Source organism: Ruditapes philippinarum, unplaced genomic scaffold (assembly GCF_026571515.1).
Source record: "Ruditapes philippinarum isolate M1 unplaced genomic scaffold, ASM2657151v2 ctg264_1_1_1_1, whole genome shotgun sequence".
Taxonomy (NCBI): Eukaryota; Metazoa; Mollusca; class Bivalvia; order Venerida; family Veneridae; genus Ruditapes; species Ruditapes philippinarum.
This window is the reverse complement of record NW_026860475.1, coordinates 278,099-302,955: the sequence shown is the minus strand read 5'-3', so window position 1 is coordinate 302,955 and position 24,857 is coordinate 278,099. Positions and strand designations below refer to the sequence as shown.

Below are 24,857 nucleotides of genomic sequence, written 5' to 3'. Positions count from 1 at the left end.
TTAATGGGATTGATATGATGTTCCTAGACTAAATTTCTGTGTAGGCTTTGTAACGGCTCTACAGAAAAATGTTTTAATAATTAATTATTTTGACAGACCCAATGATGTTAAGTTGCATCATCAGGTGCATGCCATGTTAGCATGATACAAATGGGCGGTGACGTCTCTGTAGGTTACAGCCCACTATCCATACTGGTTTCCCGCTTATTGTACACACACACTGGCATAATTACTTTGGAAACGGGGACCATTTTAAAAAGCGGAAATTCACCGGCTAAAATCTGACTCGCGAACAAGAAATCTAAATATCCAACGATAAAAAAATTCTCATGGCTTCCTCACAAAGATCCCGAGTGCCACCAGATATGGCCGTTGGATTTATAGGTGCTGGCCGCATGGCACAAGCCATGGCGCGAGGATTTATAACTTCAGGTGAGTTGAAATGTATTGTCTTTAATCAAGGGAGGTAACTTGATCAGTAATTGATTTGTTTATAAATATATTGCACGTGAATAACAACTTTTATCAGCTGCAATAGATTCTAATTACTAATTTATTTATTCAGAAATTTGATAAAATTTGTTTCTTTGCCAATGTTTTTCTCTCCATCAATTACAAAGTAGCTTAATAATTTACAGAACGAAATTTAAACAAGTAATTAATGTTATCAATTTAATTAACTATTTATTAATTGTCAATTATAAATTGATAACAGGCGTAGAATCTACAAAATATTTCTGTCTCATCATTCTTTTTCTTATTCATGCAAACGTATAAGCAGAACATAGTTTATTGGATTTTAGATTTAAACATAGTTTATCATCTGTACTGTACATGCATTAAATTAATAGATAATTAAAGATCATGTCAGAGAAATAATAGAACTAATATGAATATATAAATTAACTCTGTACATTTCCATGATAAGCAGGACTGCAAATACTACAGATTTTCTTGACAGTATTATCCAGTGTTATCTGTTTTTGTTTCTGTTGTCAGAATATAATTATAATGCTGAAAATTTTCCATTCAAAGGTATTAAATGGAAACTTTGGAAAAACTTTCAGGCTATTGATGATTAAAACTTCTTATTGCAAAATCTTCCAATTATGGTTGTTACTTTAATTTCTCCAATCAAAACAGTTAAATCTAATAATTAAAACAAGACAGTGGTTTAATCTATTACTAATCATAACACATTAATTAAAGCACCATTTTCAACATTTGATTTCTTTTGGAAGAAAAATACTTATGTGCATGCTTTATGCCTGTATAATTAATATGTTATTCAATATTTTATCATTAATCAAGGCACATTCCAACACATGATTTAAAATTTCCCTTTTTTCAGTAGTGATAATATTGGTCTATATTCACATAGATTGGCATTATGGTGCTAATTTTCACAATTTAAATGACCCACTCACAAAACACTGGAAAAAAAACAGCTGAACAATAAATCTGCAGATTCCAGTTAAAAACATTCTTGTGAATAATTTCAATAAAGGCCCTTGAAAAAATAATTAAGCAGTATGTGTTCTGCAGTTAAAACTAAAAATGGCTTTAAAGCCACCCTGTTATCAGGTAACATATTTGTGACGTTACATAACATACATATTATCTTATCAATATTGGTTACTTTACAGTAGGTGGCAAGTGCAATGTTGGTGTAATCTTGTTTTTTACAAACATATAGCAAGGTATTAATTACATATCTCGGCAAAACAAAATTGCTTGTGATAGTGATACTATGTTTTATTTAATCATTTAAAGCCTCCTGAATTCCTTATATGGACTTGTCCAGCTTCCATTTTTTTGAACTATCATTATAAATTTTGGGGATATTAAGAAGGGTAGAAGAAAACTGTTTTTTACTAACTGTAGAATAATTTCCTACTTGTATACTTATATGAGCTGTAAAACCATCAGACATTAATATATTTTCTGAGGATGGCTTAAATGTCTGATTAACCTGAAATATTAATGCCCTGAATATTTGGTCAAAAATGCTTTACGTGGGTGACTTTAATATCTTGTCAATGGTCATTAACTATGATTTTAATGGTGTAAAAGAGATTGGTCCAATTATTTTTTTTTACCTTGACTATTTGAAGAATAGTGAGAGATATTGTACTGAAATCTGTCTCACACTGGTTAATTTTTGCATGCTATTTCAGGTATCTCTAATTTTGCTGAAGGGAATGGGTTGAAACTTCATAACTTTCCAAGGTCCATAATTATAACACAGATTTTGACAGAATTATGGCTCTTTTTAACTTAGAAAATTCTACATTGTTCAGGCTCTTGTTTTACTATCAAGCACTGAGAATAGTCAAGCACACTGTCCTACTGACAGCTCTTGTTTATGTAATACAGTAAAGATAAAATCATAAAAATCAGGTCATTGACTTTTATGTTACACAGTATAAAAGGTCAATTGTTACCTAAGATTTGATGTTTTTAATGAACAAACTTCTTATCAGTTGTTTAGGTATAAATCTGCTGACTAAGACTTAAATGACTTGTCAAATTTCCATCTATGGAAGTGTTCATTATCAATTTTGGGAATATTAAAGTGGATTGGTCTGCAATGGACACATTTTTTCAAAAACAACAGAAATGCATCATTTGGGCATTCTTATAAAATATATTGCTTGGAAAATATGCTGGTAAAATTCAAAGTGATTTAGTATGAACATTAATATGGTGAAAAATAATATTTTGTTCTGGAACATTTTATTATCTGTTATATTAGTATATGATGTAATATCTGATCATGTATCTCACACTTGCCAACAACATCCATACATATGTGATTCTCATGTGGTTTATTTAATACTAAATACTTTAAACTATTATTTCTTATTAACAATTATTTATTGTATGAAAATTTAAACTTGGCTTAATACTTATTATACTGAGCCTGGTCCGAGACAGATAACCAATGTTGCAGGCTGGCATGCCTCTGCTCTATATAAGTGGTGATGGCTAATCACTTTAGCTTCCAGCAAAAGTGATTCACCTTTGCCTATAAATTGCTACCAATATAGAGCAAGGTCAGACTCCACACTGAGCTCTATATTGTTGGTAGCTATGAAAAAAAATATCTTAAAACTGAATGAACAGTTACATATTCAAAGCAGGACATATATATATAATATAAATTCAGCAAAATAAGGGTTAGAATTTGCCATAGAAAAAAATGAATAAAAACAAAGAAAAAAGAAGAAAGGAAAAAACAAGAAAGGTGATTTTACAGTATTCTTTTTGTAGAAACAAAAAAAGGAATTGGCATTAGCTTTTGGGAGAGTTTTAATAGAGAAATACAATACATTACTTTCATGAAGTGAATCCTGTTGGTTATTCAATGCTTTCTATTTTAAACCTATTTTAACCCATTGCTTCATGAGCATTTTGTGAAAAATGGCTGTTTTCATTGAAAAGTCTCCCGTTACAAGTTCAAATTGCTATAATACTATAAAAACTGGTTCAACACTAATCAAACTTGGCACAAATGTTGACTGGACCATTGCCCTTGCAACAACATGCTCAGGCTTAAATTTTCTGTTACCATGGCAACGAGGGGACATCTCAAAATTGCCAAAAATCACTATTTTGCGTTGATTTTTTCCATCAAAATTGATTTCAAAGTGCTGCAACTTCTCAATGGATTGAGATAGAGTCAAATGCTTTTCAGCGTTGCTTACACGTTACCTTATGATCAATCTGGGGTCATTTACAGCCTCTCACAAGCCCAAAATTTTCTTGGCGATGAGGGGGACTCCGCCCCCCTTCAAACCCCCCAAACAGAAGGGGGCACATCCCCCTTCTGGCAACCCCCTGATGTATCTTTTGGTTGGGGGCCGCGCCGAAAAAGAGGTCACTTTTTTTAACAACATTTCTCAAACAAAAACAAGTGTTTGGGGCCTAAATAAGGCATTTTTTCATCATTTGAGACAACAAAAAGGGGGGGGGGGTGAAAAAGGCCGTTAAAAGGCGTGTATATGAAGTAATGGGTTAACAGAAAATGATGAAAATACTTGAAATTACCCTAAATCGCGTTTTTTCATGTTTAAACATGGCCTGTCATATAAATTTGATGAAAAATTGTTGTTTTGTAGATTTTTTTATTTTTTTCATTAACCCATTGCTTCATGAGCATTTTGTGAAAAATGGCTGTTTTCATTGAAAAGTCTCCCGTTACAAGTTCAAATTGCTATAATACTATAAAAACTGCTTCAACACTAATCAAACTTGGCACAAATGTTGACTGGACCATTGCCCTTGCAACAACATGCTCAGGCTTAAATTTTCTGTTACCATGGCAACGAGGGGACATCTCAAAATTGCCAAAAATCACTATTTTGCGTTGATTTTTTCCATCAAAATTGATTTCAAAGTGCTGCAACTTCTCAATGGATTGAGATAGAGTCAAATGCTTTTCAGCGTTGCTTACACGTTACCTTATGATCAATCTGGGGTCATTTACAGCCTCTCACAAGCCCAAAATTTTCTTGGCGATGAGGGGGACTCCGCCCCCCTCAAACCCCCCAAACAGAAGGGGGCACATCCCCCTTCTGGCAACCCCCTGATGTATCTTTTGGTTGGGGGGCCGCGCCGAAAAAGAGGTCACTTTTTTTAAACAACATTTCTCAAACAAAACCAAGTGTTTGGGGCCTAAATAAGGCATTTTTTCATCATTTGAGACAACAAAAAGGGGGGGGGGTGAAAAAGGCGTTAAAATGCGTGTATATGAAGTAATGGGTTAACAGAAAATGATGAAAATACTTGAAATTACCCTAAATCGCGTTTTTTCATGTTTAAACATGGCCTGTCATATAAATTTGATGAAAAATTGTTGTTTTGTAGATTTTTTTATTTTTTTCATTAACCCATTGCTTCATGAGCATTTTGTGAAAAATGGCTGTTTTCATTGAAAAGTCTCCCGTTACAAGTTCAAATTGCTATAATACTATAAAAACTGGTTCAACACTAATCAAACTTGGCACAAATGTTGACTGGACCATTGCCCTTGCAACAACATGCTCAGGCTTAAATTTTCTGTTACCATGGCAACGAGGGGACATCTCAAAATTGCCAAAAATCACTATTTTGCGTTGATTTTTTCCATCAAAATTGATTTCAAAGTGCTGCAACTTCTCAATGGATTGAGATAGAGTCAAATGCTTTTCAGCGTTGCTTACACGTTACCTTATGATCAATCTGGGGTCATTTACAGCCTCTCACAAGTCCAAAATTTTCTTGGCGATGAGGGGGACTCCGCCCCCCTTCAAACCCCCCAAACAGAAGGGGGCACATCCCCCTTCTGGCAACCCCCTGATGTATCTTTTGGTTGGGGGGCCGCGCCGAAAAAGAGGTCACTTTTTTTAACAACATTTCTCAAACAAAAACCAAGTGTTTGGGGCCTAAATAAGGCATTTTTTCATCATTTGAGACAACAAAAAGGGGGGGGGGGGTGAAAAAGGCGTTAAAAGGCGTGTATATGAAGTAATGGGTTAACAGAAAATGATGAAAATACTTGAAATTACCCTAAATCGCGTTTTTTCATGTTTAAACATGGCCTGTCATATAAATTTGATGAAAAATTGTTGTTTTGTAGATTTTTTTATTTTTTTCATTAACCCATTGCTTCATGAGCATTTTGTGAAAAATGGCTGTTTTCATTGAAAAGTCTCCCGTTACAAGTTCAAATTGCTATAATACTATAAAAACTGCTTCAACACTAATCAAACTTGGCACAAATGTTGACTGGACCATTGCCCTTGCAACAACATGCTCAGGCTTAAATTTTCTGTTACCATGGCAACGAGGGGACATCTCAAAATTGCCAAAAATCACTATTTTGCGTTGATTTTTTCCATCAAAATTGATTTCAAAGTGCTGCAACTTCTCAATGGATTGAGATAGAGTCAAATGCTTTTCAGCGTTGCTTACACGTTACCTTATGATCAATCTGGGGTCATTTACAGCCTCTCACAAGCCCAAAATTTTCTTGGCGATGAGGGGGACTCCGCCCCCCTTCAAACCCCCCAAACAGAAGGGGGCACATCCCCCTTCTGGCAACCCCCTGATGTATCTTTTGGTTGGGGGGCCGCGCCGAAAAAGAGGTCACTTTTTTTAACAACATTTCTCAAACAAAACCAAGTGTTTGGGGCCTAAATAAGGCATTTTTTCATCATTTGAGACAACAAAAAGGGGGGGGGGGGGGTGAAAAAGGCGTTAAAATGCGTGTATATGAAGTAATGGGTTAAAGACTCGGTTGATACCTTAAGTGAATTTCAAATTTCTATTTATTCCTGACTCACCATTCTCTTGGGTTTGATGATGTAAAATTGCATCATATATGTTTACAAGTGTTGTTCTCTTACAAAACCACTAATTTGTCTTAATTGTTTTACACTAAGGGTTTTCTTTGATATTCCCACCAAAAGACATATAATATTTATGATGTTAATTATTTTATTTTGTTTTTAATATGTAATAAATGCAAAATATAAAATGCGAATTGCTAGTTGAAAGGAAAGAATTTTTTTACTTATTTTTTGTCAGAAAAAAGAAATTTCTTACATGTACTTTCAGTAGGAGCTGGTATTAACTTATAACAAACAAAAAATTTTGTTATTTTATTCTATTGCAGGTATAATAAAAGCAGGGAATATTACTGCCAGTGACCCTGACCCTAGGATGCTAAATTATGTACAAAAGGTAAATTAATGTTAAAATTAATAAAACCATACTTAAAAACAGTCTGGAAGAATTTTAAGCGGAGATACTATTCATAGTGAAATTTTTTTAAAAGTTGCATCATACTGAAATCTGTGTAAATAAATCAAGATAATTGTGCGAAACTGTTGTAACTCCTTGTTTATGTCATATGAGTTAGAACCATTTCGTATGAACTTATAAATAAAAAAAAGGTATGTTCTGTTTTTTCATGATATGTGTCTAGCACTTGATTCAAAATAAAATTTATGTAAGCTTTATACAAAGTTTTGATATTGAAATTCGTAAACATAACATTTTCAGAATTTCACATAGAGCTATTTAGACAAGGTGAAGAGAAATATTGCTGTTTGAATTCACCATTCTGTTGTGACTGAAGTTCTGCAGTTCTTCCAGCCACAGGAAGTAGTTGAAACATTGATATTTGGATTCTTGCTAACTTCCCTTGGCAATATAGTAAAATCCTTGCTAACTTCCCCTGGCTATATAGTAAAAATCCTTGCTAACTCCCCCTGGCTATATAGTAAAATCCTTGCTAACTTCCCCTGGCTATATAGTAAACTCCATGCTAACTTTCCCTGGCAATATAGTAAAATCCTTGCTAACTTCCCCTGGCTATATAGTAAAATCCTTGCTAACTTCCCCTGGCTATATAGTAAAATCCTTGCTAACTTCCCCTGGCTATATAGTAAACTCCTTGCTAACTTTCCCTGGCAATATAGTAAAATCCTTGCTAACTTCCCCTGGCAATATAGTAAAATCCTTGCGAACTTCCCCTGGCAATATAGTAAAATCCTTGCTAACTTCCCCTGGCAATATAGTAAAATCCTTGCTAACTTCCCCTGGCTATATAGTAAAATCCTTGCTAACTTCCCCTGGCAATATAGTAAAATCCTTGCTAACTTCCCCTGGCAATATAGTAAACTCCATGCTAACTTCCCAGGGCTTTTTTTCCTTCTATAGCAGGGGCCCTTATAGGGCTGCTTCCCCAAAGAAAAATTCTTTAAAATCATGCAGTTTTCCCCAAAAATTGAATTAACATCAAGTTTTTTCTTCCCCTTTTCCAAATACTAGTATCCTTACTAATCCTTGCTTACTTCCCCTGGCAATTTAGTAAATTCCTTGCTAACTTCCTCCGGCAATATAGTAAAATCCTTCTTAACTTCCTGGCACTGCAAATTGTAAAATATTTTGGGCTATGTTGGTATCATTGATCTGGCAGCATTGCCCTGGAGGCTGTGACCAAGGTTTCAATAGACTTTCTCTGGAATTGAGAATATTTGGGGTTTCCCAGCTAACCTGGGGGTACAAAACAAACTGTTAAGTTACAATTCTGAACCTAAGCATCAGGTTGACTGATCGATTGTGAATGGTAGTGCAACTGCATTATAAAGCTATATCGGTAAAGCTATAATGGTAAAAAATTGTTTGTAGCGGGGATTTAGCTTGGGAAACACACATTTGCTGAGTTCTGGGTAACAAGTTTTGACTGGTTTTAATATTGTTGGAAAAGGACACAAAGAATACATACTTATTTTTTATGTTTACAGAATTTAGGTATCAATGTGACAAATTCAAACAGAGAAGTTGTAGAGAAAAGTCAGATGATTGTGTTAGCTGTAAAACCGAATGTTGTAAGTCCGGTACTGCAGGAAGTGTCACAGACGGTATCAAAGGAGAAACTGGTGGTCTCAATAGCCGGTGGTATAACTATCTCATTTATTGAACAGGTATATCTTTATATAATTATAATATACATGTTTTAATTGTCAATTAATAATCATCCTATGTTAGTTAAATTTGAAGGGGGATATTAAAGTGGCATTGCCTATCTGACTCTGTCCAAAAGTAAATAGGGGGCTTTCTAACTGTAACACAGACAAAATGAAACAATAGAGATCTTTCCATAACAGAAGAATAAGGGGACAATGACCCACTATTAAACAAAAGAAAATAACAAAATTATTTTTTATACAGATTTGTCATAAAAAAAAATGATTGAGCAATTTTTGGCAGAGTTATGTCCCTTAGACTAAGAAAAATTCCAATTATTTGCATTCTCCATTCATCACCGTAGGGAACGTGTTACAGTATCGCGGTTTTCGGTTACAGTATAGAATTTTCAAGATGGAGGATTATTTATGAGAAGAGAGGTAGGTGATTTTTATTCAGGTCCATACTATACTAGTAGTTTAGTTTCTAAAAGATGTTTTTGTGCTTTGCTTGTAAGGAACAGAATCCGGTATCTAGTCATATATTTCTTCAGACCCTGCACCGCAGATTTATCTCTATATTATCTCATAAATGTGCAGATTTGACAGTTTAAAAATTTGAATCGAGAGACCAACGCATTTTTCTCCCATTCCGACATTATTTAAGCATGCCTAGATAAAGTAAATCTACAAAACGTTAGTCCTTTATGTTTAGAAACGTTTATAAAAGTAAATGACCAGTTGAACCTATTTTCCTGTTGGTAAAATGCGTTTGAAAAAATAAACAATGTTACAGTATAGAGCGAGGTTAATTTTGAAGTGTTACAGCATAGACCTAGTGACTTTCATCCAATTTTGTTACAGTTTATACCCAGATTTTTGTTACAGTTTAGATACTTGCCAAATTTCAAACAAAGTTCGTGTATCCATTATTTTTATGAAATAACTCATACCTTTCTATTTAATACATTCTTGAAAAGCTGTATTACTTTTTTTCTTCAGCAGAAAAGTTATAGTTTGCTATTTATCTTACTTTAAGTTTCAGATTGAGACTTTTTGCAGAAAAAGTAATGTCCTAAGTAAGGACTGTTTTCACGACAACAACAGTAACTTTTATCGAATTGTATTGAGAGAAGAAAGATTATTGCTTGATATCATTACACATTATTATAATGCCCATTAGTAATAAAATAGAGAAAACATAATCCTTAACAGAAGTCCAACACGGAAAACATGAAAATGTTGCAGGCTCAGTTTGATTAAACCTGTTCATGGACGGTAGTGGTAACTGCAAGCTACCGTCCACGCCTCCTAGCACCGGCTTCAGCAGAATTCACATTAAAAATGAACTGGTGCACTTCAGATTTTTTAACATCTGTGGATGTGTTCATATGGCGGTTATCATCGAACCTTTAATGTCACACGTTATTGCCATTCTGTGAAAAGCGGCATATTACCCCCAGGTTAAAACTTGCGTGTGCCCTAAACGAGAATACAATGAGTGAAACTAAACAAAATGAAATTTTGAGAGGGGATCGGAGGTCATGAAGCCTGCATACCATAGATAAGCTGTCAAAAGACACAATTAACAGGCAGGCAATACCCTAAGAATGATTAAACAGTATTTAAGAGAGCAATACTACAACCTTTAATTATGCCCCCATTTCGAAGAAAAGGGGGTATATTGCTTTGCACTTGTCGGTCCGTCGGTCCGTCGGTCCGTCGGTCCGTCGGTCCGTAGACCAAATGGTTTCCGAGTGATAACTAAAGAACCCTTAGGCCTAGGAACTTCAAACTTGGTATGGTGATTGGTCATGACCAGTAGATGACCCCTATTGATTTTGGGGTCAAGGGGTCAAAGGTCAAGGTCACATTGACCTTGTAAGCAAAAACGGTTTCCGATCAATAACTAAAGAACCTTAAGGCCTAGGAACTTCAAACTTGGTATGGTGATTGGTCATGATCAGTAGATGACCCCTATTGATTTTGGGGTCAAGGGGTCAAAGGTCAAGGTCACATTGACCTTGTAAGCAAAAACGGTTTCCGATCAATAACTAAAGAACCTCAAGGCCTAGGAACTTCAAACTTGGTATGGTGATTGGTCATGATCAGTAGATGACCCCTATTGATTTTGGGGTCAAGGGGTCAAAGGTCAAGGTCACATTGACCTTGTAAGCAAAAACGGTTTCCGATCAATAACTAAAGAACCTCAAGGCCTAGGAACATCAAACTTGGTATGGTGATTGGTCATGATCAGTAGATGACCCCTTTTGATTTTGGGGTCAAGGGGTCAAAGGTCACAGTCACATTGACCTTGTAAGCAAAAACGGTTTCCGATCAATAACTAAAGAACCTTAAGGCCTAGGAACTTCAAACTTGGTATGGTGATTGGTCATGATCAGTAGATGACCCCTATTGATTTTGGGGTCAAGGGGTCAAAGGTCAAGGTCACATTGACCTTGTAAGCAAAAACGGTTTCCGATCAATAACTAAAGAACCTTAAGGCCTAGGAACTTCAAACTTGGTATGGTGATTGGTCATGATCAGTAGATGACCCCTATTGATTTTGGGGTCAAGGGGTCAAAGGTCAAGGTCACATTGACCTTGTAAGCAAAAACGGTTTCCGATCAATAACTAAAGAACCTTAAGGCCTAGGAACTTCAAACTTGGTATGGTGATTGGTCATGATCAGTAGATTACCCCTATTGATTTTGGGGTCAAGGGGTCAAAGGTCAAGGTCACATTGACCTTGTAAGCAAAAACGGTTTCCGATCAATAACTAAAGAACCTTAAGGCCTAGGAACTTCAAACTTGGTATGGTGATTGGTCATGATCAGTAGATGACCCCTATTGATTTTGGGGTCAAGGGGTCAAAGGTCAAGGTCACATTGACCTTGTAAGCAAAAAACGGTTTCCGATCAATAACTAAAGAACCTTAAGGCCTAGGAACTTCAAACTTGGTATGGTGATTGGTCATGATCAGTAGATGACCCCTATTGATTTTGGGGTCAAGGGGTCAAAGGTCAAGGTCACATTGACCTTGTAAGCAAAAACGGTTTCCGATCAATAACTAAAGAACCTTAAGGCCTAGGAACTTCAAACTTGGTATGGTGATTGGTCATGATCAGTAGATGACCCCTATTGATTTTGGGGTCAAGGGGTCAAAGGTCAAGGTCACATTGACCTTGTAAGCAAAAACGGTTTCCGATCAATAACTAAAGAACCTTAAGGCCTAGGAACTTCAAACTTGGTATGGTGATTGGTCATGATCAGTAGATGACCCCTATTGATTTTGGGGTCAAGGGGTCAAAGGTCAAGGTCACATTGACCTTGTAAGCAAAAACGGTTTCCGATCAATAACTAAAGAACCTTAAGGCCTAGGAACTTCAAACTTGGTATGGTGATTGGTCATGATCAGTAGATGACCCCTATTGATTTTGGGGTCAAGGGGTCAAAGGTCAAGGTCACATTGACCTTGTAAGCAAAAACGGTTTCCGATCAATAACTATAGAACCTTAAGGCCTAGGAACTTCAAACTTGGTATGGTGATTGGTCCTGATCAGTAGATGACCCCTATTGATTTTGGGGTCAAGGGGTCAAAGGTCAAGGTCACATTGACCTTGTGAGCAAAAACGGTTTCCGATCAATAACTAAAGAACCTTAAGGCCTAGGAACTTCAAACTTGGTATGGTGATTGGTTGTGATCAGTAGATGACCCCTATTGATTTTGGGGTCAAGGGGTCAAAGGTCAAGGTCACATTGACCTTGTGAGCAAAAACGGTTTCCGATCAATAACTAAAGAACCTTAAGGCCTAGGAACTTCAAACTTGGTATGGTGATTGGTCGTGATCAGTAGATGACCCCTATTGATTTTTGGGGTCAAGGGGTCAAAGGTCAAGGTCACATTGACCTTGTGAGCAAAAACGGTTTCCGATCAATAACTAAAGAACCTTAAGGCCTAGGAACTTCAAACTTGGTATGGTGATTGGTCGTGATCAGTAGATGACCCCTATTGATTTTGGGGTCAAGGGGTCAAAGGTCAAGGTCACATTGACCTTGTGAGCAAAAACGGATTCCGATCAATAACTTAAGAACCTTAAGGCCTAGGAACTTCAAACTTGGTATGGTGATTGGTCGTGATCAGTAGATGACCCCTATTGATTTTGGGGTCAAGGGGTCAAAGGTCAAGGTCACATTGACCTTGTAAGCAAAAAACGGTTTCCGATCAATAACTTAAGAACTTTTAGGCCTAGGAACTTCAAACTTGGTATGGTGATTGGTCATGACCAGCAGATGACCCCTAATGATTTTGGGTTCAAGGGGTCAAAGGTCAAGGTCACATTGACTTCTAAGGTAAAAACGGTTTCCGATCAATAACTAAAGAACCCTTAGGCCTAGGAACTTCAAACTTGGTATGGTGATTGGTCATGACCAGCAGATGACCTTTTGATTTTGGGGTCAAGGGGTCAAAGGTCAAGGTCACATTGACCTTGTAGGTAAAAACGGTTTCCAATCAATTAACTAAAAACGCTTAGGCCTAGGAACTTCAAACTTTGTATGATGATTGGTTGTGACATGCAGATGACCCCTATTGAGTTTTGGGTCAAGGGGTCAAAGGTCAACGTCACATTGACCTTGTAAGTAAAAACGGTTTCTGATCAATAACTTAAGAACACTTAGGCCTAGGAACTTCAAACTTGGCATGGTGATTTGTCATGACCAGCAGATTACCCCTATTGATTTTGGGGTCAAAGGTCAAGGTCACATTGACCTTGTATGTTAAAACGGTTTCCAATCAATAACTAAAGAACCCTTAGGCCTAGGAACTTCAAACTTGGTATGGTGATTGGTCATGACCAGCAGCTGACCTATTGATTTTGGGGTCAAGTGGTCAAAGATCAAGGTCACATTGACCTTGTAGGTAAAAACGGTTTTCTGATCAATTAACTAAAAACGCTTAGGCCTAGGAACTTCAAACTTTGTATGATGATTGGTCGTGACCAGCAGATGACCCCTATTGAGTTTTGGGTCAAGGGGTCAAAGGTTAAGGTCATGACCAGTAGATACTTGATAACCCTTATTAATTGTTTGATCATTGGGTCAGAAGTCATGCATAATAACTTTATCACATGACTAATTGGCTGCTGATAGGGGGCATACATGTTTTACAAACATATCTTGTTTTATTTTAAGTTGGAATTTCCATCTACCATAATGTATTTTGTAAGTACTTAAAAGGGTTTATGAATATTTTCAATTTTGTTCTGTTGGAATTTCTTTAGGGATTCTGTTTAACTCTATTTTGTTAAGTTTGGCTTTCTTGGATTTTAAGTTTCAACGACACTGAAGTCATGTGAAAACATTTCTGCTTTAGTGTAAAGAAAGACCCCAGATACCCTTTGTGAAACATTAAAGACACGAGCGGGCACCTGACTAGAACCACCGACCTTCAGTAAATTAGCTTGATAGATTCCTCACATACAAAGAATCGAAAGTCATGATTGGATTTCAACTACAGCAGTAAATGAAAGATGATTTGAAGTCGACGGCCGACTCTGCCACTATTATGTACCTCCATCAGGCTCACTAGAGAAAATATTGTAATTGTCTGACCTTGATTTATACTCTTTAATTTTCTTTTTCAGAAAATTGAAAACTGCTATACAGGATGTCTGAAATAAAGAAAACGACTTTTAATTTAATAATGACAAAATAATCGTAACTTCAACAAAGAAGCATTCGAAATGACGCCGTGATCATGATTTGATTTGAATGCTTTTGGTTCGAGATGAGAAGGGTCTTTAAACATTGCCTTTTTTCAAAATCTATGTTTTGGGTTTTCGTATCCCCGATTGCAACCGAAACCATTTGAACATCTTAATTGGTAGAAAGTTATGTAAATTTCATCACATTTAGTCAAGTAGTTACTGAGCGGATTAGATTGCACACACATAATTATGTACGACAGACGGACGAATAGCCATCGGACCAATAAGCTCACAGAGATTTAAAAGTCTATGTAACATTCATACAAGTATATATAGAAAATATCGAAGTCTAAACTGTAACCGAAATCTGGGTATAAACTGTAACAAAATCGGATACAAATCGCTAGGTCTATGCTGTAACCCGGCACAAATTACCTCGCTCTATACTGTAACATTGTTTATTTTTTCAAACGCATTTAACGAACAGGAAAATAGGTTCAACTGGTCATTTACTTTTATAAACGTTTCCTAACATAAAGGACTAACGTTTTGCAGATTACTTTTTCTAGGCATGCATAAATAATGTCGAAATTGCAGAAAAATGTGTTGGTCTCTCGATTCAAATTTTCAAACTGTCAAATCTGCATATTTATGAGACAATATAGCGATAAATCTGCGGTGCAGGGTCTAAAGAAATATATGACCAGATACCGGATTCTTTTCCTTACAAGCAAAGCACAAAAACATCTTTTAGAAACTAAACTACTTGCAGTATGGACCGGAATACAAATCACCTACCTGTCCTCCCAACAAATAATCCTCCATCTTTAAAATTCTATACTGTAACCGAAAAACGCGATACTGTAACACGTTCCCTACGGTGTTCATTTTCATCACAGAGGTTGCACATCCTGAAATGAAATTTGTTATACAGATTTATCATAAGAATATCCAGGTCAAGTTATGTTTTGGGTACAATTAAGCATTTTTTGACAGAAATGTGAAAAATTCCAATTATTTGCAGTGTCCATTCATTTTCTTTGCTATAATTCTTGGAGATTTTAAAGTGCATGTTATAGGACCTAAAAATGCTTAGCTATCAGAACTTATTAGAAGTTATAATGTTACAAATATAAATTCTGTCAAGAGGCATATCCAGGGCTCATGTTTAGATCTTGTATATCTATCGTTAGACTTGTTAAACATATACCATGCCTGCTGTGCACATCCAACATATTACATGTACTATGTTACTCTGCATTTACAGAAGTCATCTGATTGAATTAAATAAAGAATACCCCCCCCAAAAAAAATCAAGTTGGTTTAATATGGTTATTGATGATAATTTATAATCTAGAAGTACAGTAAAACCTGTCTAATGGTCTATATGTCAAAAATAAGGTTTGCGCTGCCTATAGTTCAAAAATTTTTAAGCTAATACCTGGTGTCCAAAGATTACTGATGTCATCATACTTTTGTGATTCTCATACAGCTGTGATTTCAGAATCTTCCAGTGGGTTCTAAAGTTATACGGGTAATGCCTAACACCCCGGCCCTAGTGCTGGCCGCGGCCTCGGTCCTCTCGCCAGGGAAGGAGGTCGAACCTGAAGACACGGAAATTGTTATGGAGCTATTGCGATGTTTTGGAATTGTTGAACCTGGATCAGAGAAGTTACTAGATGCTGTGACGGGTTTGAGCGGCAGTGGACCTGCTTATGTAATTATGTTACTGTGAACTTATCTAGGAAATGTTATATTTATTCATTTACAAGGAAGATTGTCCTCATGACCTAAAAGTACTTCAGTCAAATTAAAATTGAATTTAGAAAAAATAAATGAATTTTATTTGCTCTCACAAAATTTATTTTCTTCTCTAAGATCTGTAGAACTTGAGATCAACTGGGTGTGGCCTTATCTTCAAAATTGCCTTATAGATTTGGTACTTACCCAGGACATATATGAATGGATCTTAACTTCATTATTAAAAAAACAATTGTTGAAGTTTTTGTAATGAACCATAAGGTGCTAAATAAGAATGTTGAATTGTTGTTGAATTATTTCATGTTCTTTTTAAATCAGCAAACTAGTACATGTATAGTTTAAAATAGAAAATGTTTAAGATTTATTATCTTTACTAATTTGCTTTCTTGGTCGTTAGAAAATACGAATTCTCATATTTGAAACAAAATAATGTTTTAAAATTGACAAAGGTGCATTGTTTATACTTTAGTTTTGATATGGTTACTGAATTTGCTTTGTCACAGAAAACCCAAGAATTATAGATTTTTATAGTACCATATGTGTTCTTATGTATTACAGGCATTCACAGCTATAGAAGCTCTCTCTGATGGAGGAGTGAAAATGGGTCTACCCAGAGATCTCGCAATCAAATTAGCAGCTCAAACATTATTGGTAACTCATAATTATATTGATAAGTTATATAACATTGCACTGTACTATACAGGAACATATTTGGGTAATTACATGGCTGAAAACCGTGGTGGCTTGTCTTGTATGATTTCAATATAGCAGTGTTTGAGTCCAATATAACCTGTATTGTACAGAGCAGTGTTCCATATAAACCTATCTATTCTACATTATACGGAGGAAACACATAATGTGACTAAAAATATATTGTAAACCTTGCAGTATTTTTTCAATGCTCTTTATAGATAATCATTTAATTTTGATTGTAGTTTTACAGTATCAAGTCACTCATAAAATGGACCGTTCCGCGACGGATATTTTTAACCAATGAAAGTGATCCGTTTACTTCAGTGCGGTATTGCTTGTTGCTACCCGCCATCTTGTGCTCACAAGCTTTCACTTGGCAACTGCTACATCAAAAGTAAATACCGCGGTTTTATTCAAAATGGTGCGTAGATGTGCCTGGGGAACATGCAATGCAGATTGCAGGTATCCTGATAAGATGATTGGGGTCAGATTCATAACATTTCCTAACCTAAAACTCAATTTGAGAAGTGTTTACGGTGGATAAAGGCATGCGCCCGACCGCATGAACAGTTAAATGTCAGCAGGATTAACAAAAATAAGGTCGTGTGTTCAACGGTAAGTGAATCTGTAAGAAATGCTGATTTAAACATGAAATGATTTACCAAGCCAGGCTGGCTTTTGATTTGTTTGATGTGTGCCACTTTGTGGATACATGTTGTTGTCAGTTTATTTTGACAGTTCAAAGCAACTTATGAACTAGCCTAATGAACTATACTGTAGTATGTGCCTGAATAATGTTGAGCCTAAAACTGGCCAGCCTTAAAAATAATTATAAACTGCTCCAAACTTTTTTTATATTTTCATAATACATTTTCTCTTTGACTTTTGTCAGAACATTCATTATCAATTCAGTAAAAAAAGCATATGTTGATGCATCATGCATTAAATGGCTAACTTCATGGGTGGTAGGCTATAAGTTACAAAAAAATAGTGACCATGAAAAATAATATAATTTGTTAGAGGACTGATCTTTTAACCAAATAAGTAAAATAATATTTTGTTATTTTGTTAAGCATACAAAAAATACTGAAAAGCCATTTTATAAATTATGACATTATGACCCTTTCAGCTGGATAAATGGTTACTGTATACAGATCTTTTGTTTCATTTATATGTCATATAGAGCTCTACCTCCAGTATTGTTACTTTTATTTATTCTTTTTTAACACAAGTAATCACTTATTCACATAATTACAGCACTTCATGGGAGAAAATGGGCCAACTGATAAATATCCAGATCCCCTGCCAGCTGATGGATCATTGGCATCTCCTACCAGACCACCACCCAAGCGCAGGCGGTTGGACTTGGAAGCACCTATATCATTTGACATTTTGGTTGAACAAGAAAAAAAACAAAGAGTAAGGTTAAAATTTCAAATTTTTGAAGTTTATTCATTAATGATAAGCCTTTGAACAATGGCACTTTTTATTTAAATCATCTGAATTTGTTTACATATCTGTAAAATCAAAAGTGAAATAAAATTCAACAAATTTATTACATCAGTATATTTAATAGATAAATAAAAAACTTGTTAAACTGACTGTACACAACTGTAACTTCAGTAGAATTTTGTCACATTGACATGAAAATTTTGAAAGAGAGTCCATGCATCTTTGTCTTAGCCTACACAGAAGCCTTTTTTACTCAATTGTATGCTAATTAACACAGTACTAAATATTACATGTGTGTTTGTAACAAATAAGGGTATGTTATAATAAACAAATTGATAATTGTTTCTAATAGGAATGAACTTCACTCCATGCTCAAATATAAATTTTGTAAATTATGAAACAGTCATAATTACTGATACTAATGCATCTTCTTTAATTATTTCAGAAATGTACAAACAACTACAGATGATGGAAATCAAAGAAATTATGAACTAAGTGTGGACAATGTGAAGTTGGCTGCCAAACAGACAAAGGTATTGGTCATGACACATTAATCAAATGTCAATATGTAACACATGTATATCATATTTATATGGCCAAGTATAATTTAGTGTAAACTTATATAACCCAAACTTCTATGTAAAGGTTATATTGCAAACAGTTATTTATGCATGGCCATATAAGCTGCAATATGTCATTCACACATTAAATATAGTTTGAAACTATACATTTCCATGACTGCAATGTAAGAAAGGATGAGCATACTGTTCAAAAAAACTGGCTAATACATTTAGCATATTTGTCATAAATTCAACATCTGGTTCAACACGCTGAACAAACAAGTCGGACTCATTTGGACAATATACAATGAAATCACAGAATGAACTACCTGTAATCATGAGCTGCCCTTGAACCTGGGCATAGTATGCATGATTTGATTTCAGTACAACCTGGCCATTCTGATCAGTGTGTAAAAAGAAATTATTTAATTGGCAGCAAGCATCAGCAACAGTCAAGTCTCTGGCACTATAGGGACATTTTATTTCTATAATCCTACTTTTCCATTATCACAGAGTTTTTCCATCTGGGGTTGCACCCAAAAATGGAAACTCATTATTTACAACAAAACCACATTCATGAATGTGTCTTCCAGGAAACTGAGCTAGATATTTAGACTTGGCTTTGCTCTCATTTCTTTTCCCATAAGATATAGATGGGGCCATGAATATCTTTACTGGTAGAAAATAAACGTGACAGTAATTTTTCATTAGGGGGAGATTTCCTTAACATGATATCACCAAAGTTTGATGCTGTTAGCCTATTTTGTCTAGCTTGATGCCATGTTTCAGACATTGCCTGGTTTCTTGTACATTGCTCTAATGTCTGTGGGTCTGTTACTGTATAATGACTTATTAAGTGCTGAAACTTTTCAGGCAGTCTAATTTGTGATGAGTTTGTGACACAGAGGTTACCACAGCCATTTGTTGTTACAGGAATCATTGACTTCAAATTTCTTGTCTGAAATCAAAATGCATATATATTATTTCAGAGAATCAAGATGTTCATCTACATGAGGAAAACTTGCAGCTAAAAATTCAATTATTGGAGAAAGACAAAGAAATTAATAGACTGAAATCAAAATTACAACATCTGGAAAGAGATATGAAAAAGAAACAACCATTTTCTGCAGAAGGAATTAGAAATAGGGAAAAGGATATGAAAACTTGTTTAAATATTACACTGGAATAACTTATGTCAACTTTTTTATTTTTGTTTTCTTTTTTGTTTCCAAATTCACAAGAAACTGTTAAATATGGTAGGACTGACACTAAGCTACTATCAAATGAAGATGCACTTCTTCTTGTACTATGCAGATTAAGGCATGATTTTGGACTGAAAGATTTGGCAATGAGATTTAGTTTATCTTTGCAGTCAACAGGCATTGTATTTAACAAACTCTTAGATATTTTATATTTTAAATTTGGTCAGATTTCACTGTGGCCCCCAAGGGATGATATTATATCTAGAATGCCAGCAGAATTTAGAAAAGATTTTCCTACAACCTTAATTATGATAGATGGAACAGAATTCAAAACTCAAGTACCAAATGCATTAGCTCTTCAAAGTCAAATGTACAGTGATTACAAATCATCTACTACTCTTAAAGCTTTAATTGGGTGTGACCCAAGTGGATCTGTAATTTTTATTTCTGAGCTTTTTACTGGTTCAATATCAGACAAAATGATCTGTGAAGAAAGTGGATTTTATGCCATATTGAAAGATTTGTTAAACCATGGTTACATTAATCCAGGTGATGGTATAAATGGCTGATAAAGGATTTACAATACAAGAGGAACTTAATAAACTTGGCCTTGTGTTAAACATTCCCCCATTTTCTTCTTGTTCATCACAAATGTCTTCATCTGATACTTATTTAACTCAAAAAATTGCCAAACACAGAGTTCATGTTGAAAGAGTAATAGCTTAAAGTGAAGACATATAAATTGTTGTCTCATAAAATTCCTACATCATTATTTAAACAAGCTAATAAGATCTGGTCTGTTTGTGCAATACTTACATTACATCAGAGAATATTTGTAAAAGACAAATGACTGTCTGAGTTGCAATAACTTTGTTTAACAAATGTTAACATACTACTGCCAAATTAGTAGTTATATTATTACTTGATTGATTTTGGCTGAATTTGTATTAAAGATATACTATGCTCAAATTTGATATTAGAAAAATATTGATAATTAGTACACAGTAAATATAAAATAAACATGTATTGACTTCACACAAAATAGATATGTTATGTTTAAAATGCTACATACTATAGGTGGTCACAATATGAATATATATGTATAGTGTCATTACAAAAATCTGGCAGTTTTTTTAAGAAAAGACCAACTTTACTTGACCTGTTAAAGGAATGCAGCTTCCTATACATAGTTTATTTAATATTTTATCCAAATTCAACATATTCAGTAAGAATATCATAGATTTCAATAAATTTCTGTGATTAAAACATTTTACCCAAGAATGAGCATAGAGTATCTTCAATTAAATCTTATCTATATCACATAGATGTTAAAATATTGTATGTAAAAATATATTACCTGATATGACAGAAATGAACCAAGCTGAACTTGACCAAGATCTGTTGTAACTAATGGCCTCTTTGATGAGAGAAGGTATTCAAGAGGTGTGCTTTGGCCCCTTTTAACTGCTCTATATCATTGCTGGTAACCTCTGGAAGCCTGTAAATTTATGTGAAAGATTTCATAAAATTAAAACATTCTTTACAAATTTTATACATGTAAAATGTACAAGTATCTGACATTGTTGTTAAATGTATATAAGTAAAACGCCTATATGGATTTTTGTTATAGTTATATAATATAAATAAAGAATGAAATTTTAAAAACATATGTGTAGTTACTTTTTGTACTTTGTTTAAAATCTTACTTGTACTGAGTGTCAACTTGGCATAAAACTGGTTTTCTCTTCCTCGTCTCACAAGCTTTGGCCACCACAACATGGTTAAGTGGGACAGGCTCAATCTTCTCTCCTCTTGGAACATGCCATTGCTGGGGCACACTTGTACAAACTCAAACTGGTCAGGTACATTACTGATGTTGTGTAGTTTCAGCCCTTGAAGGGTTTTCACTAGACCAATAATGTGGGAACAGTGGCCTGTTAATCTGAAATATACAAGACTGCACATTATTATTGTATCAAACAGTGATTCAACAATGATGGTGATAAATCATGATGATGATGATGATGATGATCATTTTTGTTATCATTAGATCTGTTTTGATTAAGTTGACAGAAAAAATACACCATGACTCTTCTGTCTACGATATCTTTTTTCTTTACTGAGAGAGAATTAATTTTTAAAAAAAATCCGACATAGTTATATAATAAATAGATCTACATAATGGTGTATAGTATATACATTTTTTTTATATTTTTTATTTATTTAATTTATTTTATTATTTTATTTTTTTTGGAAAGTAGGAGGGGTGCAATTCATTTTTTTTTATTCTAAAATAGAGAAATACAGAATCCCCAAAGAAAGCCTACTTAAGTTGTTGACAATTTTACGTACTTGATTACTTACCCAACCTTACAAGAGCAGTACGACTCTGTTATAGTATCTTTAAGAATCTCAATGTGTAGAGTGTGCGGCTTTTCGTTTTTCCTCATTGATCTCCAACACCGAGCAACAACCTTTACCTTGGGTTTATCGTCAATATGAACCTTAATTTGATGGACATAGCCTTGAAGATAGTAATTTAAACCTCTTTTTATAATCCTTTCCATAAGACTTCTGTGATAAGGTAGAAAACTAATAGATATATTATCGGGCACATCTTCTAGCGAGTCGGTTGTTGTTGATACGGCCGCCATTTTGGATGCTGGCTTGTGAGGCATAGCAACAATCACTAGGGATTGCGCAATAGGCGGAAATAATCGGAACGGTCCATGACTCATACAATCTACATGACTGTGCTAACCTTGTTCCTGTGGTTGAAAAAGTACATTTATAAAGCCTTATTATATACAAGTTATAAGTTTTCTGGTGAAATTACTGTCTTTTATGACTGAGGAAATACGAAAATCCATGTATGTATTGAATACACTGTATTCATCTACTAGCCTCAGTTATATGTCAATATAAAGACTGATGACTTGTATATGACTGGAGTATATTGCATTTATACATTTACATGTTTCCGGAACTTGCCGAAGGAAACCACATATACATTTATTTTTAGATCCGTCAGATATGTAACAACATCAATGTAAATGCAGTAAAATTGCATATAAAATGAGACTTACAACAACATGAATATTAATTTATAATTAAATGTAAAATGTTTCAATAGTGTTAGTCTGAATCATAATTGGTAATGCAACCGTTTCAACGGAGGGGTAGATTGCCCCAACAATGATGTTGCATGTATTCAAACATGCGTCATAACAACAAAATCATTCTATTTCCTTCAAATATTTTTTCAAATTTATATTACGTAAATTATAATTATAAGTTTTATATCCTTGAGACGTAGGATTTATCTGAAAACTGATCAAAGGCAAAGTTTATTATCCAGTGAGCAAAGATTTTTGATTTAATATACATGTATATTACAGGGTGCGGCAAAAATGGTGTTAGAAACAGGAAAACATCCAGGCCAGTTGAAAGACGAAGTTTGTTCCCCGGGAGGCACTACTATAGCAGCCATGCATAAACTCGAGCGTGGTGGATTTAGAGCGTCACTTATTGATGCCGTGGAGGCTGCGACACTGAGAGCAAAAGAACTTGGTCAGCAAAAATAATGACATATCCAAATTATGTGGTAACCACTTATAATGACAGGTGAAAGCACATAGAATGATGAAAACAAATATCTTTTGAATTAAACGATGAAAAATTTTAAAATGAGTGGAGAAAGATTTATAAATTGAATTGTGCGTGATATGGAAATAGAAATCAGAATTTGATATTTCAGTTAGAAAGTTAACATTTATTAGTATATTTCTGGATTCTACAGAATTGGTTGTGATATGTTTGATAGAGATGGTAGTAAGTGTGGTGATTAATTCATGGGAGACGTCAGAGTGAAGTAATATATGTCTGTTAGAAATGGGAAGAATTCCAGCTTGTTTACAGGGTATCAAATGAATATTATGATGGTGTATTATCAAGGACATAGAACATACATGTGTTAAAGTCTGTAATGACTTGTAATCTTTGACTTTAAAGTGACATTATGCATATCCAAGTTTTAATGTTTTACGCGTAGTCGAAAAAAACATTGCATTTTGCCATAATTGTTTTAAGTTTTATGATTTATCAACTAGTAGTTAATCACCATCATAAAGTCAATTTTTGTTGCTATTTGTAGCTGACAAAGCTCAAATTGACAGCAATATCACTTTAAATAACCTCTGATCTTGGTCAGAATCTCTTGTAATATAGAAATTTGTTATATGATTGTTAAAATATATTAATATCTTGTATGATAATGTTTTGTTGTTCAGTTTAAGAACCATCCCTGTGGGGCATCCTTTACCAAGTGGTTAAGGTCACTGACTTCAAACCGTTTGCCCCTCACCACTGTGGGTTTGAATCTAGCCAGGGTCATGTGATGAGCCTATCCAGCTAGCTTACAGAACGTCCGTAGTTCTACACAGGTACCTGTTTGTGTCTGAAATTAGGCTAGGAAGGGCACCCGATGTCTTCCTCCATCAGTAAAGCTGGAAAGTCTTCCTCTTCTCTGTTGGTGTGCTGTAAAACCCAACCAAAAATATACATGTATATGCATGTACCATCAAGACTTTTATTATTTCATCAACCAACAACTGACCCCACTTTTATCCTCATGACAACAACAGAATTCTTCTAAAAAGGCCATCATAGAGCAAGTGTTTGCAATTTACACCAACACTTTAAGGGCAGCTTTTTAAGATGTATTGGTGGTGGAAAAAGAGGTGCCCTCTTGATGCATTACTTCAAATACAAGTGTAAATAAAAGATTCCAAAGTCCCTAATACTGGATATGAACCCATAACAAGTAACAGTACATGTGTTCCAATCTAGTGTTCTAGGAACCATGCAGTACTAAGAAATGAGATTCGAGATTCTTGGCCATGCCCCGAAAATGGGATCCTTGAGCAAGAAACTTTACACTCATTGTCCAGTACTGGTCGATTACAGGAACAGATCCAACAGTATGTCTATAAGCTTATAGTTCCTACACAATCAAACTAAAATAAA

The 24,857-nt window shown here is 34.8% G+C and overlaps 1 protein-coding gene, 1 long non-coding RNA gene and 1 pseudogene across 2 annotated transcripts; 2 read left to right on the top strand and 1 right to left on the bottom strand.

Moving 5' to 3' along the window:
* Window positions 1-224: 224 nt before the first annotated feature.
* On the top strand, window positions 225-24,100 carry LOC132760219 (pyrroline-5-carboxylate reductase 1, mitochondrial-like). The gene is made up of 6 exons (XM_060752139.1): window positions 225-432; window positions 6,659-6,726; window positions 8,295-8,474; window positions 15,669-15,881; window positions 16,484-16,576; window positions 23,231-24,100. Exons 1-6 carry the CDS (start codon window positions 330-332, stop codon window positions 23,414-23,416), a joined length of 843 nt encoding a protein of 280 aa, XP_060608122.1. The 5' UTR covers window positions 225-329; the 3' UTR covers window positions 23,417-24,100.
* On the bottom strand, window positions 19,297-21,666 carry LOC132760222 (uncharacterized). Its single transcript, XR_009629829.1, has 3 exons — window positions 21,539-21,666; window positions 21,190-21,330; window positions 19,297-19,588 (listed from the first exon to the last, which is right to left on the bottom strand). It is a non-coding gene; the product is annotated as an uncharacterized LOC132760222 (long non-coding RNA).
* Window positions 19,796-20,804, top strand: LOC132760218 (uncharacterized; annotated as a pseudogene).
* Window positions 24,101-24,857: the final 757 nt, after the last annotated feature.